Source organism: Rutilus rutilus (genome assembly GCF_951802725.1).
Source record: "Rutilus rutilus genome assembly, chromosome: 5".
NCBI classification, from domain to species: Eukaryota; Metazoa; Chordata; class Actinopteri; order Cypriniformes; family Leuciscidae; genus Rutilus; species Rutilus rutilus.
In genome coordinates this window covers 31,563,471-31,579,632 of record NC_140213.1, presented here as the reverse complement: position 1 = coordinate 31,579,632, position 16,162 = coordinate 31,563,471, and the positions used below count along the sequence as shown (strand labels likewise).

The following is a 16,162-nucleotide window of genomic DNA, read 5'->3' as shown; positions in this document are numbered from 1 at the left end:
TCACCTGTGTCTAGCTAGTAGAGTGTTAACAGGTGCATATTTAAAGACTTGCATTTGTTTGTATTTTAGCTCAGTCTCTTGCCTAGCCTATGCTTTTGTGGTTTCCCGTTTGGTCTACCCTGAAAGACTTTTGCTCAGACCTTTTTGACCAGCTTCTCTGGTAAACGTTGTTTTATGTTATTGGACTCTTTTGCCTGCATCATCCAGTGTGGATTTGTACCTTGCTCAACCCAGCACTTATGCTGGATCCTTTGTGTTTGCTCAGGAAGAATACTAAGTAAAGACTGTTTTTTCCTTCTAAACCTGCCTCTGCCATTATCTGCCAATTGTGTCTACACTGCCCCATAGAACAGTGGTTAGAACCTTGAGTTTCCAGCTGCATACTTGGGTTTGAATCCCGGTCTTGACAACTTTCTTATTCATCAAAGATTCCTGAAAATAGTATCACAGTTTCTACAAATTAATGTTTTTAACATTGATAATAATGAGAAATGTTTCTTGAGAAGCAAATCAACATATTAGAATGATTTGTAATGGAGTAATGCCTGTTGAATCAGCTTTGCCATCACATGAATAAATTACTTATTTAAATATATTAAAATAGAAAAAGATATTTTAAAATGTAAAAATATTTTTGCACAAATAAATGCAGCCTTGGTGAGCATAAGAGACTTCTTTCATAAACATTAAAAAATATGAACCCAAACATATCCCACTTATGTCACTCTGACATTGAAGGTCACAGTAGAATGATCTGTGCTTCTGTGTTTGCGTTCTATCACAGCTGATTTTACCACATGATTTTAACAAACGAAACAAGCATTATCATTTGTTTTGTTTATTGACACATCTAAATCCTATTAAAATACCGCACAGTAACTCACAACATTCAATCATTATACTCTTGTAAAATATTTACACCTCAAAAGCTTTTGTTAACTTAGAATTAAATAGCATCTCTTCCATTCAAGTCAATGGCATTAAAGGAGAACTCCGGTCAATTTTAACATTGAGCTCATTTTTTTGTACATTTGGAGTGCTGTCAGTACAGAGAACAACGACAAAAATCGGTGTTGCCTACACCGTGTTATCCTCGTTTTAAAATTTGCACCCTGTTGACTTCAATGGGGCAAGTTTTAAACCTGCTTTTAGCCTCTTAACATCCTTGATGTGTCATTACAAGTGCACAGGTCATGTGAGTGATTCCTTCAGAGTGAACGCGAGTGAATCTGACTGCAGTAGATGTGAAAGATATGAATAAAAGTGATGTTTATTCAGCCAGCGCACATACCTGTATTTACTTCCTGTTTTCGGTCGAAGTCCACAGTAGTCGATTGTCGAGTTCACGCGCATAGGTTTAGTACCTATGATCACGCGCGTGAACTCGACAATCGACTACTGTGGACTTCGACCGAAAACAGGATGTAAATACAGGTATGTGCGCTGGCTGAATAAACATCATTTTTTATATATTTCTTTCACATCTACTGCAGTTCACATCTACCTGTGCACTTGTAATGACACATCAAGGATGTTAAGAGGCTAAAAGCAGGTTTAAAACTTGCCCCATTGAAGTCAACAGGGTGCAAATTTTAAAAAGAGGATAACACGGTGTAGGCAACACCGATTTTTGTCGTTGTTCTCTGTACTGACAGCACTCCAAATGTACAAAAAAATGACCTCAATGTTAAAATTGACCGGAGTTCTCCTTTAAAGTTTGTTGCTTTTAAAGTGCTTTATGTTTAATAGTAGCATTTGACCTAAATGTGACCATGAGGATAACAAACATTCCACCACTGACGCACTGACAAACTGATGGTGTGTGTATGTGTATGTGTGTGCACTCTTGTTTGCCCAGAGAGTGTTGTTTAAAGTTGTCATCCATGACTAAATTTGTCATCCAGACTGACATGTGCAATGTACGTGATTAGACGGCGTTGAAAGTTTGAGAGCTTTATGGATGAAGATTTGACGTTTTAAACGTTTAAATGGGAATATACAGAGGTCCCAAAAGGTGTGCGGACACTTAAAGCAGCTATGTGTAATTTTTCGAAGTGGAAATACCTTCTCAAGTCCTAGTGCAGAGACGGCTATAAGTAAGAGTTTTATTTCCACGAAGAGTGTAAACAGTGTGGGTCTGTGACGCTTGTAGCATTACTCTATTGGTTTGAGCAGCCCAACACGTTGACATTGACTCAACCAATGGTGTGAGTTTGGTTCTGTTTGTTCAACTAATGTCACTGTGACATGACCAATAATCATCGACCATTACATGTCACATAGGTGATCAGGTTTGGGACATTAGGGTTACTAAAAAATCATGTCAATCAACTGTCTTGTGCTAGCTTTCTTTTAAATAAATACCACTTAGTTTGATATTTTATCTAATGCAGTGAAACCCATAGATATTTAAGCATAGATTAAGTGTTCAAATACGGGATGTTTTCTCTTAAGATGCTCACGTTGAAGCTCTGTTCGGCTTTAGTTGGCTCAGTCAAGGGCGATTTGTCTCAGGTCAAAGGGACAGAGAAAGAGATGACAATCTTCTCAAACAGTGTGGGATTACTGTAAAGACAATGAAGGTGCAAATCGCTTCATTACAGGAGGGCATAAATAATAAAAGTGGGAAATAACTTGGCGGAAAACATTAAGACATTCTCTTAATAAGAGAATACAACATTATTCTCTTCCCTGAGGTCCACCAGTTTTTCTTTTGTTGTGTGTGTGTGTTTTCTGTTGGCTGCTCCATCACAAGCGGCCTCTTTACAAAGTTGCACTACTTTAAGACATTAATGAGATTCACTAAACAATCTGTGCTGAAATGTGGCACTCAAACTGTTCAGTTAAGACTGAAATGATCAAGGACATTGTTAAAAAAAAAAAGTCACTCTTTTCTTGAGATCCTTCAGACGTATTTGCAGAGCAGTAATGTGTTATACCCAGTCAGGAACAGCACAAGGTTTGTCAGACTTTCCCTCGTTTTACACTTATCGTTAGTTCTTATGGTTTTTAGGAGTAGTAGTGATGTAGTTTCTTACATCCCCTTATTACTCCTTATGAATGGCCAGGCCAAGTTTCTGAACATTACATAGACGTTTGCATGTAAATGTTGGTGATCATACTGTATGTTATTGTTAGTTTTCATCTAGATGACATGAGAGTTTCAGAAGTTTAGAGCGAGTAATTTTTGCGGCTCAGTTTCGATACATGCTTTCTTTCGGGGAGGAAGTTTTGAGTTCTGAAACTACACAGTACTTTGAACTGTTTTATTTCAAGAGCTCAAGAGAATTTGAATTCTCATGACAGGACAGGACCACCGTAAACTGGTTACTCCAGTTGTTGAGTTTGTTGCCCGCTGGTGTCTGTTGGCTTCTGTTGTCACATTTTTGGAAAGGTTTTTAGAGTGTGGTCAGTCATAGTCTTATCCATAACTATGTGGACTTCTGGGATTGATTGGTGACTCTTGCCGTCTGCTTTGGCTGTTCAGCTGGTAGAGACGGTGGCTGAGGTTCTGTACCTGGCAAGTGCCGAGAATGCATCCCACACGCATCAGCTGACCCTGCTGGTGACTGCGTGACCCTCTGAGGACATGCCGACGCTCCCGGAAATGTCCCTGAGCAGCGCTGCTGTTTTGATTGGCCGGTGTGTTGGTCTGTCTCGACGGGGGTCCTTTATGCAGGAGGGCCCTCCAGACCGCACGGCGCTCTCTTGCCCCGGCATTTGAAGCTATTGAAGGAATAGTGATGGTTTCCTTGGCGATACCACCTCCTGATTCTGGAAGCTTCCCAGGCTTACTTGGAAAACTCAATCTGGTGAGAGAAAGAGAAATGATTTGGTTGACCACCAGTGGAGCACATGCATGCACTGACCAAATCTATTTAAATACATAATTCCAGCCCGTTCTCATTTCAAGGCGTCATATACTGACGCTTTTGACATTTCGTCTACATCGAACGCACATGGCACCCTTTAGCGTCAATATGAGACACAGATAGATATGGGCCAGAAGGCGCCTCCTAGCGGTCTAACCCTAACCCTACCCCAGACCTAAACCTACCCATAACCGAACAAAGCTCTGTGCGTGTCATATGGATGCTAAAGGGTGCCATGATGAGAATGCGTTGATAATTCAGACGTTCGTAGTTTGAGCATCACTTTAGTGTTAAATTAGAGGCTTGGCAGCATTAAGACCATTTTAGGTGCAGTATTTGAAGCCTGTTATTAATTGAGTGTTTCTCTGGCTGTAGTCCAAGTTATCTGTGGCATGCACTAATTCCCTCACACACACTCCTTCACGTGCTACTCTTCCCTGTCTTCTGTCTGGCTCACAGCAGACATCAGAGCATTCGTTGTTTTTTTGTTGGAATATCAGTAAAATCTGAGAAACGAGAAGGATGGGTTAAAAATGAATAGACTGAGGATCGTTACACATGAATATTAATTTTCTTATTTTATTTGTACAGTAAATGAGATTTAGTTCTTCAAGGTGAAGTTTATCCTTTCTGTGTCATTAGCAGCCAACATTGGTAACACTTTATTTTAAAGTGACGTAGTTGCACGTTACTACATGCACTTCCTATAGTAATAACAGTAAATTATGCATAATTACAAGTAACCAACCTTAAACCAAACCCTAATAACGTAACTCTATAGTAAGTACATGTAGTTAGTTAATATTTCTCAGTACTAATGTAAGTACAATGTAACTACTGTACGTATTATTAAAATAAAGTGTAACCTATTTTTTTTTTTCTCTAAATGGATTTTCCAAACATCTGCCACTGTTCAGCCAGACAGGTAATCCCATTGGTATTGGTTGAGCCAGACACTCGCATGTCAGGTCGTTCAAACGAACCAATGTTTTAAAAGCGTCTCAGAGCCACAATGTTTTCCATTGTTTGGAAAGTCAGGTCTTTTAAGAATGGATTACTTATTTAATCAAATAAATAAACTGGCACCAACACCTTTCATGCCACCCAGTTTTAGGCCTACATGTCTGCCAAATTTGCAGATGAAGGCGATTATTTGAGATTTTTTTTTTTAGGAAATGTTTGATGCAGTTTTCCTGAATGATTACATATATATATATATATATATATATATATATATATATATATATATATATATATATAATTTTAGATATTTTTTTTAATATGGTTTATATATACTTTATAATATACATTATTTTTTTATGCTGCTAAACAAACCTTACTAAGCATGGAACCTGAGTATCTGTATGTATGTGTAATTTTCATTGGGTGTTATAGGCTGTGAGTCAGTTTATGTTGTGCATTAGTGGGGGATATAGGGCAAGACTTTACTCTTACATTTTAATCCTAATCAGAATGTTTCTGAACAGGATTAGTCTTGACTGGCAGTAATATAACACACATATGTACAGAATGTTTCGATCAGCAGTTTCCGGTTATAAGGAGCATTTAGTGTAAACCTTTGGTTAGCTCTTGGTTTGAGGCACTGATCTATATAATGTCATTATATAGATCAGTGGTTTGAGGTCTATATATACCTGTTAGATTTCTGTACACTAAGAAATTAATACTTTTATAGTTTTATTCAACAAGGTTGTGTATCAAGGTTTCTACAAAAATATTATGCAGCACAACTGTTTTCAACATTTCTGACACAAAATTTAAATTTTAAAAGATAATTGTGACTTTTTATCTCACAATTGCAAGTTATATCACGCAATTCTGAGAAATAAAGTCAGAATTGTGAGATGCAAAGTCGCAATTGCGTGTTAAAGTCTGAATTGTGAGATATAAGATCAAATTTGCATTAAGTCAGAATTGCGAGATATAAACACAATTGTGAGTATATATCTCGCAATTCTGACTTTATAACACGCAAATTTGAGTTTATATCTCACAATTCTGACTTTATAACATGCAATTGCAACTTTATAGCATGCAATTCTCACTTTATAACACATGTAAACAGAACTCGCAATTGTGAAAGGAAAAAAAAGTCTGAATTGTAAGAAAATCGCAAATACCTTTTTTATTTTTTATTCTGTGGTGGAAACAAGCTTCCATACAACATGGCTAATAATAATAAATGTTTTTGAGTTGCAAATCAGCATATTAGAATTATTTCTAAAGGATCATGTGACACTGAAGACTGGAGTAATGAGGCTGAAAATTCAGCTTTGCATCACAGGAATAAATTACAATTTAAAATAGAACAGTTCTTTCAATTTGTAATAATTTGATAATTTGATAATATCACCTTTTTACTGCAATTTTGATCATTTTAACGGTAGTGTAATACTAATGAAATACTAGCAATTTATGTGTTGGAATGTTAGAATACAGAGCTCATTTTGTCAATGTATAAAGAATATTTTAGGTGCCAAATGGTGTAGTTATAATATCTACCAGCAGGGGCTAATGGGAAGATGCTGACTAGCTAAACTTGGGTTAAGTGTAATTGTATATAATTGGGAAATAAATAATTAATTGCAAGATTTAAATTCTCTTCCACCGCATGAGCGCTTCTGCAGGCAGTGCCTGAATAGCTGGCGTTTTCATTCTATCTGTTTGTTGTTCTATCAGTCATTCTATCATTCTGTCTGTCCAGCTATCTATTGTTCTGTATGTCTGTCGTTCTATCAGTCATTCTATCTGTGTCTGCTAATCATTCTATCTTTCTTTCCATCATTCTGTCTGTTGTTCTATCTGTCTGTCTGTCCGTCCGTCTGTCCAGCTATCTATTGTTCTGTATGTCTGTCGCTCTATCAATCGTTCTGTCCGTCTGTCTCTCTCTATCTGTCTATCTGTCTGTTGTTCTATCAAGTCTATCTGATTTTTTTCAATTTTATTTATTTTAGTTCCTTTTTAAATCTGAAAATTCAATTTCAAACTTCAAAATTAATTCAAATTTAGGAATTCAAAGACATTCTCAATTACATACTGAATGGCGCACAACCCTGCTTCTGGCAACTTTTGCACAGGTAAGCATTATTTTCACATTTCGAATTCTTATTCAATTAGTAATTAGTTTACTTTGCATTATCGTGATGAAATTGGCTTCTTATCTTAATTTGTTTAACATCCTTTCTTGCAGTTGCCCATGATTAAATAGGAAAATCCTCTGCTGCATCATAAAGATCTTCTGAATAGAAATGGGTCCAGAGAGCAGCAGCCTAGCACCGTTACTCAATCACCCTGTCCCAGCATAAACCCTTCTAAGCCTCTGCCCAAAGCTAAAGTCCTACTGTTTCACTGCTCCATTCATACACTTCAGTCTCAGGTGCTAAATTACACACACACACACACACACACACACACACACACACACACACACACACACACACACACACACACACGTCTGTGAATATGGAAGACAGCTGGGTGAAGTGTCTCTTGGATTATAGAGGAGAGACAGAGGAAGAAGAGGAGACGTATTGTGTGGTTTTATTCTGCTTTGTGGAAGACTAGGAGGAGGAAGTCTGAAAGTTTTAGGTTGAGAAAGAGATTGAGAAGCGTTCCCACGTTAGTGCCCCGCATGGGGCCTGCGAGAGATGTTATCATGCACAAATATCCATCTTAATCTAACAAACTGTTAAGAATGATGTTGCAATCCACTCGCTAAGAGGCATATTTTTTAAAAACAGAACCAGAGGGGCTAATTTGGGGGAAAACTGCTTAAACCCACCTTACGTAAATTCATTATGCCCTTGTGTGAGTGTGTGACTAAAAGAGGGTTTAATTTCCAGTTGAACATTAAAGTCTTAAATCACTGTTTGTTTGTGACCTCACACGGTCTGTATGACCTTTTCTCACATTAGGCACACACTGCGTGTTCACATTTATTAAGCTGTAAGCTTGTTTCACTTTTGAAGGCCACAGAAAACTGCCTCATCCCACCAGGAGGAAGCGATACAATTCTGTATTATACATTTTAAGGCGTTTTTTTCTCGCAACACAACGACTTTATTCTCGAAATTTAATGAGTTTATTCTCAAGATTGTATTTCGAGTTTTTTTTCTCGAAATTTTACGATTTTTTTCTCGAAACACAACGACTGTATTCTCGAAATGTAATGAGTTTATTCAGATTGTATCTTGACTTTTTTCTCGAAATTTAACGCGTTTTTTCTCGAAACACAACGACTTTATTCTCGATATTTAATGAGTTTATTTTCAAGATTGTATTTCGACTTTTTTTCTCGAAATTTAACGAGTTTAATCTCGCATTATAATGACTTTAATCTCGAGATGGTTTTATTTTTTTTATTATTGCTTGGCCCTAATCCTCTTCCGTACTTTTTAGTGGATGTATGAAGTCAGTTCCTCTAACAAAAAAAACCCCAAAACAAAACAAAAAGTCAGTATCCAAATACTCTGTGTCGACTTTGCAGAATTTCTATTATTATGTCTGTTGTTTTATTGTTTAAAACCTAACAAACTTTATTTTGTTAAATGTTTTTTTTTTTTTGTGTGGAAAGTGTGATCTTTAAAATGAATGCCACTTGATATTTTAACACAATTTAGAAATAATGCAACACTTTAGGAGGTATGTGGATTGTGTTGAAGGATCTTTCATGTTGCAAATCAGAGTTAGGAATAACCCGATCCATATCATGACTAAGCAGTCACGATGGGGAAATCTGAGAAACTACGTTACAGGTGGCACGTCTCTCTTAAGCTCTCTGTGCCAAATGCAGACAGTCAAGTGACACATACTATCTCTTAGAGAACTACAGGTCACACACGCACACACACACACACACACACACACGCACTCACACACATGTGGCAAGCCATTTTAACATCCATTCTTTAAAACTAACAATTTCTTTAGTACCAGTTCTTTAGATAGAAATGTGACTATTCAATTACTCACCTTTTTAGGTAGTTAAGAGTATATAATGAATAAGAAAAAGTAAGTTACTTGGTTATCTTAACTCAAATTTTTAATGTCAATGAACTCAACATTTGTATCCAATAAAACTCAAAATATTATGTCATCTGGACCACATTATCTAAGTTGGTTTGTCCAAAGTAAAATGTTGCGATAACAAATCGTGAAAATATTTTTTACATAGGAATAGTATTCAGCTTTTCTTTTAATGGGACACCAGTATCTATGACAATTGTACAAAACATTTTGTAATAGGGCTACTAGTTACAGGTTGCTTTCTATAATTTTTTTAGAAGTAGCGAAATTGAAGAAAAAATAAAATAAATAAAGCAAGCAATTAAAAATAAGTATGACTAATAAATAGATTTTGAATGTTAAAATGGCTTGCCATGACATTACATAGATTGCTAAAGTTAAAGTTTAGCAATCTACGTTATGTCTACATTTTCTATTTATAGGCAATAAGATTACCGGTAAGTTTATTTTGATAACACTATTAATGTGAACTAATGAACAATACACCTACAAGTTAATTTCACCATTAACTAATATATTTAACTAATACAATCAAATGTTGTGTCTGTTAACCTTAGTTAATGCCCTCTGAACTTACATGAACAATTTGTGTTTAGTAAAGATTAAATTATTTAAAAATATTGCTCATCGTACGTTAATTTTTGGTAATCAACGTTAACAGCGTTACATTTGCGCGAGGATATTTGAACTTTGGATATTAAACACCCAGGACATGGAGTATAATATTAACAGCATGGTGTCTTGATTATGATGAGGATGATGATGGCATCATCATCACAGGTGACCGGGCGGCGCCGGTGTCCCGCGCGTCTCTCACCTGTTGCGCAGCGGCAGCGCCAGTGTTTGCAGAGGCAGCAGAAACACACACACGAGCAGCAGTGTTTTCATGATAGGAGTGTGTTGTCCTCTACAGTCCGACTCGATGATGTTCCTCAGCTCTTATAGAGACGCGCTGCTGGCTGTGGAGGAGAACAGACGAGACAGTCGTTTAGGCTACTTACGAAGTTCGTCAGATCAGTAAATGAAATGATCTGTATTTGTAAAAAGTTACATTTAAACAGAGAAGAAGCTTATTAACTCCATACTTTAATAGACACATTAATATGGGGAGGTATCCCGTTCATTTCTCATGATCACACGCGGTGTGAGAGACTGTTGAGATCGCGTCCTGTGAGTGAAGGACTTTGATTGATGTGGCTGGAGAAACTCTCAGGACTGGCTCATGGATGGAGCAGATTCTTAAATACTGAGAGGGAGGAGACACGGGACAACTGAAACTCCACGTGCGCTTCAGCCTTAGTTACCATTATTATTATGGTTTAATATGATCTCTAGAGCCACCAGTTCATTTCGCATCACTGCAATAAACAGTGTGTTTTCTATAAATATTTCCACATGACGCGCTTGTCATGCTTTTAAGAGCACACCCTTCAGTTTTCTGTCAAACCAAAATGGGGGTGTGGCCAATATGCTAATATGATTTAATATGTAGGCTATAACGGTAGGTTATTGATACTGTGTAGGCTATTGTATTTTTTTCTCATTTAAAACACATACATATAGCCTACTCGGTATTAATTATATAATAGCTTTTAATATTTATATTACTAGTTCTTTTAACAGTGTTACTTTTCTTGATATTTATTTAAATCTTAAAACTGTGGTGAGCTTGTTGAAGAGTAAAATGCTGAATAAAATGTATCTAAATAGTTTATAAATATATGACTTATATGAATAAATTAAGGTTGTATGATATATTAAGTATAATATATATATATATATATATATATATACAGTAAAGGATAAAACGAAGAGATCTGACGAAGAGCCTATGTTCGAAACGTTACCACCTGTGTGTGAGTTTATTATTACATTTTTCACATTTTTGGAGCCATGGTGTGCCGACTTTTTTTATTTTTTTATATAGTATAGGATAAAATGTATATTTATTTGTATAATTTGCCATATTTTTAATGCACAAAACAGTGCAATATTTAATAAATAAATATATATATTAAATATATATTTAATATTGATTTATTTACTAGCTGGCTTTTGGGAGGATATATATAGCTTTGGGCTGCAGCAGATGCTGAAAGTCTGCTCGCAATATGGCTTAGATTATGATATTAAATATAATACTAAGAAAAGCCACATAATGGTAGTTAGAAGCAATGAGGACAAAAATTCAACTTTTCCGACTTTTTATTTGTCAGACAGCCCTCTTGCTGTGTGTGAGGTAGTCAAATATTTAGGTCATGTTATATCTAATGACTGGACAGATGACAAAGACCTATATCGTCAGCGCTGTAAAATTTATGCTCAAGCAAATATGCTCATAAGGAAGTTTTATATGTGTTCTGACTCTGTGAAGTGCTCTCTGTTTAGAACCTATATCACACCGCTATATACTGCTCAATTCTGGTCTAACTATAAGAAAAAGAGTATGCAGCGGCTAAAGGTAGCATACAATGATGCAATGAGGTTGCTGCTCCGTGTCCCTAGGTGGCATAGTGCCAGTCATTTGTTTGTGGCTAATAGAGTGCCAACCTGTGAGGCACTCTTAAGGCAACTGATGTTTGGTTTTATGTGTCGACTGGACAATTCAGTGAACCATATAATTGAAGCCCTAGTCAATCCTCTGAAAAGCTGTTATAGATACTCTTCGAGGCTTAGACGACACTGGTGTAATAGCCTGTATATTCTATAGGCTATTATGGAATTTTTATGTATTTTTGTATCTCCTTTTTTATGCTGTATGTTGTGTTATATGGACCTGTGTCTGCAATAAAAGTTATATATATATATATATATATATATAGAGTGCAATGCATAAGTTAATACACCCATGCTAAAGTTGACTAAAAAGAGGAATAAAAAATCATATTTTGGAAATTGAACTTAATGCCTTAATTTAAAAAATTAGGGAAAATCCAACCTTTAAGGACACCAATTTTCTTTGTGAATGAATAATGTATCGTAAATAAATAAATGTTCTTCCTTAAAATACATGGTGCATAAGTTAGTACACCCCTATGTTAAATTCCCATAGAGGCAGGCAGATTTTTATTTTTAAAGGCCAGTTACTTCATGGATCCAGGATACTATGCATCTTGATAAAGTTCCCTTGGCCTTTGGAATTAAAATAGCCCCACATCATCACATAGCCTTCACCATACCTAGAGATTGGCATGGTTTTATTTCAGTTAGCCTAAAAGCTAGTTTGATTTGCATTGATGCAACTTTAGCATGGGTGTATTAACTTACGCATTGCACTATATATATAATATTAATAATAATATTATTATTATTTATTTATTTTTTTTTATGGAAGGATTTGACTTTTAAAATCTGTTATTTTTTCTTTTGCAAGTAAATTTAATTATAGGAACATAAGGCTGTGGAACACTAGTTCATGAGGGAAATAGTGTTAAGCTTCAAGCCTTTATACTGTGTCATGATATAAAAATATAATTGTGCTGTCAGGTGTGACATAGTGGCTAATTTTAAAGGTCAGAGACAAGAAGTGCGTGTTTGGTTTAATCGAGCTCACTGTGTCCTGTGCCCTTTTAAAGAGGATTTTAGACAGCATTAACAACAGGTCGGTTAATGTTAATGAGAGTCAGTCTGAGACCCTGTGTGTGTGTGTGTGTGTGTGTGTGTGTGTGAGTGAGTGAGAGAGAGAGAGATTTACTAATGCTAGTGTGTTTTGGGGTCTTTGTTGTTGATATATACTATAGATTTGTTGTTTAAGGTCATTTTATAGTTAAACATTGACCTTAGTGTGATTTTAGAAGCAATACCATTGTCTAAATTGTATAACAGCACTAAAGGTTTTTTTTTTTTTTCATTCTTTTTTTATAATGCAGTGTTATAAAGGTCAGGTTTGTTTTTATGCCAGTGTTTTAAGAGGCACACATGTCGGTGTGTTTAAGAGCTTAGGATGTTTATTACATCTCAGTCTCATAAATGATGTCATAAACTTTGGATGTCTCATTATTTGGAAAAGTTGCTTTATCAGCCTAATGTAAATAGATGAATTATATTTCTTCTGTGAATCAAAAAGGAAAATGGTCTTTATATATATATATTTTTTTGCGTTACTTTTGTGGCTTTTATTTTCAGTACAAACCATACACTTACCATTAGCCCTCGGACTGTGTGTGTGTGTGCGTGTCTGTGTGTGTTGATTTGCGTCATGGGTCAGACAGCAACAGGATACGTTTGCATTCATGCCTGAGTTCGCTCAGACAGAGCAGTCTGCTTGTGTGTGTGTAAGTGTATATTTGTGTGTGTGTCCAAGTGTCTCTCTTCTCTTCATTATTCATTAAACTATCATCCACTGTTATAAGAAACTCATCACAGTATTATTATAATCCTATTAAAAGCATATTGTAGAATTCAAGTGGTGTATTGTGCCAAATTAAATTCAGTTGAGAGCTTAATTCACCTCTGATCTGTCTCAGTGATAGTTTTCCCATTTTCACCCCAGATATGATTTTTTTTTAAAGCAGACACAAATCCAGTTTTGACCCCTTTCTGCACTGAGTAAAGACAAGTAATGCACGTGAAAAGGGATTTTTGCCTCTTGTTCAGTTAATTCAATAAAATGAGCAACACAGTTTCTGGACATTGTCACTACGTAATTGTGTTCAATCCAACATTTAAAACTTAAGGTTACTAACCCATTTGTGTTGGTACTACAATTTAAAAAAGTTCATTTTCTGATTTAAAAAAAAAATATTACCGCGTTGATCAAGCTTGACCATTCAACCAAATGTTATTGTAAGAAAAAAGTATTAGTTTAATTTGCAGAAAATATAAATTTATCAATAACAATAAATCAACATTTGGTCGCCAGTTTAGACAGATTTTTTTCCCCATGTGTTGCAATCATTATGTCCACCACATGTAATCATTGCTTTAACATGCTCATTACTGTTTCTGCATCAATGAATAATACGTACATGATGTTAGCTAATGATCTGTACGGTCTTAGAACTGTACATTTCTGCCATGTGAACATTACTTTGACGCAGTCACCTCTGAGAACAGAATACTCTTAATTAATGATATACACTCACCTGGCTAAAGGATTATTAGGAACACCTGTTCAATTTCTCATTAATCTAATCAACCAATCACATGGCAGTTGCTTCAATGCATTTAGGGGTGTGGTCCTGGTCAAGACAATCTCCTGAACTCCAAACTGAATGTCAGAATGGGAAAGAAAGGTGATTTAAGCAATTTTGAGCGTGGCATGGTTGTTGGTGCCAGACGGGCCGGTCTGAGTATTTCACAATCTGCTCAGTTACTGGGATTTTCACGCACAACCATTTCTAGGGTTTACAAAGAATGGTGTGAAAAGGGAAAAACATCCAGTATGCGGCAGTCCTGTGGGCGAAAATGCCTTGTTGATGCTAGAGGTCAGAGGAGAATGGGCCGACTGATTCAAGCTGATAGAAGAGCAACTTTGACTGAAATAACCACTCGTTACAACCGAGGTATGCAGCAAAGCATTTGTGAAGCCACAACACGCACAACCTTGAGGCCGATGGGCTACAACAGCAGAAGACCCCACTGGGTACCACTCATCTCCACTACAAATAGGAAAAAGAGGCTACAATTTGCACGAGCTCACCAAAATTGGACAGTTGAAGTCTGATGAGTCTCGATTTCTGTTGAGACATTCAGATGGTAGAGTCAGAATTTGGCGTAAACAGAATGAGAACATGGATCCATCATGCCTTGTTACCACTGTGCAGGCTGGTGGTGGTGGTGTAATGGTGTGGGGGATGTTTTCTTGGCACACTTTAGGCCCCTTAGTGCCAATTGGGCATCGTTTAAATGCCACGGCCTACCTGAGCATTGTTTCTGACCATGTCCATCCCTTTATGACCACCATGTACCCATCCTCTGATGGCTACTTCCAGCAGGATAATGCACCATGTCACAAAGCTCGAATCATTTCAAATTGGTTTCTTGAACATGACAATGAGTTCACTGTACTAAAATGGCCCCCACAGTCACCAGATCTCAACCCAATAGAGCATCTTTGGGATGTGGTGGAACGGGAGCTTCGTGCCCTGGATGTGCATCCCACAAATCTCCATCAACTGCAAGATGCTATCCTATCAATATGGGCCAACATTTCTAAAGAATGCTTTCAGCACCTTGTTGAATCAATGCCACGTAGAATTAAGGCAGTTCTGAAGGCGAAAGGGGGTCAAACACAGTATTAGTATGGTGTTCCTAATAATCCTTTAGGTGAGTGTATATATTGTGAATAGCGCTATACAAATAAATGTGAAATTAACCCTGTTAACATTATTGTGCTGTTTTTATATTATATTTACTTTTATTTAATGTCTGTTTATTGCTAGGAAAAAAAAAAGCACATAAGTCAGTTTTTTAAACTGTATTTATTTAGACAGTCCCTAATGTTGGTTGCAAACCTCACATAAAATGAATAGAGAAAATAAAACTGCTCAAACAATTTTTAGTTTGAAGTACCTCTGATTCAACACCATTTTAAACGTGCACATGATATACAGTAGTGGCTAAAAGTGGTCCGGCCTAGGAAAATTGATATCTTCACCCTTTATTCAAATTTTATTGAAAGTTTCACTTGGAGTCAATTGTTTTATTCGTGATAACGCAATGAAACATGAAAATTGTGCAGACATCAGTTAAGGCCAGACTGCTGCAAAAAAATTATGAACATGCAAAAACAAGAGAGATCAAAGGAAATATAAATATCTGATTATGTTGTAGTCAATGTATGCGTTTTCCTCTAAGCTTATTGTTGTTCTATATTGCATAGTAAAGTAAAACCTGTAGCTGTAGTTACAAGTTTAGTGTTTTGGTCTTCCCCCATATTTAAAATAAAACATTTTCCTCATATTTTGATGGAATGGAACTTGCAGGGTCATTATAAACAAATATTCGACATCACTTTTGGCCACTACTGTATCAGTCCAGTCAAGCACTTACAGTCATTTCAGCCTCTCACACAGCAGTCTAGTGATCACAGCTACTGTACTTTACTGTACTACACACCCACTCACCCCGTTCACTCCTCCAATCTCGGCTCATCAGCAGGTGCCCACTGAAAAAAGAATCAACCAATCACATCTGTGCATTTATGAGAAGTTTTAATGGTCAAAGGGCTTTATTTCAAATTGTAATCCAAACACTGTTTCATAAGGTTTCACAACGTAGTGTTAACAGCCCTTTAGAGTCGA

The 16,162-nt window shown here is 36.4% G+C and overlaps 1 protein-coding gene across 1 annotated transcript; it reads right to left on the bottom strand.

Annotated features, from left to right (window-relative positions):
• Positions 1–3,253: 3,253 nt before the first annotated feature.
• On the bottom strand, positions 3,254–10,135 carry adm2b (adrenomedullin 2b). Its single transcript, XM_084409494.1, has 3 exons — positions 10,004–10,135; positions 9,736–9,877; positions 3,254–3,809 (listed from the first exon to the last, which is right to left on the bottom strand). Exons 2-3 carry the CDS (start codon positions 9,804–9,806, stop codon positions 3,422–3,424), a joined length of 459 nt encoding a protein of 152 aa, XP_084265620.1. The 5' UTR covers positions 9,807–9,877; positions 10,004–10,135; the 3' UTR covers positions 3,254–3,421.
• Between the last annotated feature and the right edge of the window lie 6,027 nt (positions 10,136–16,162).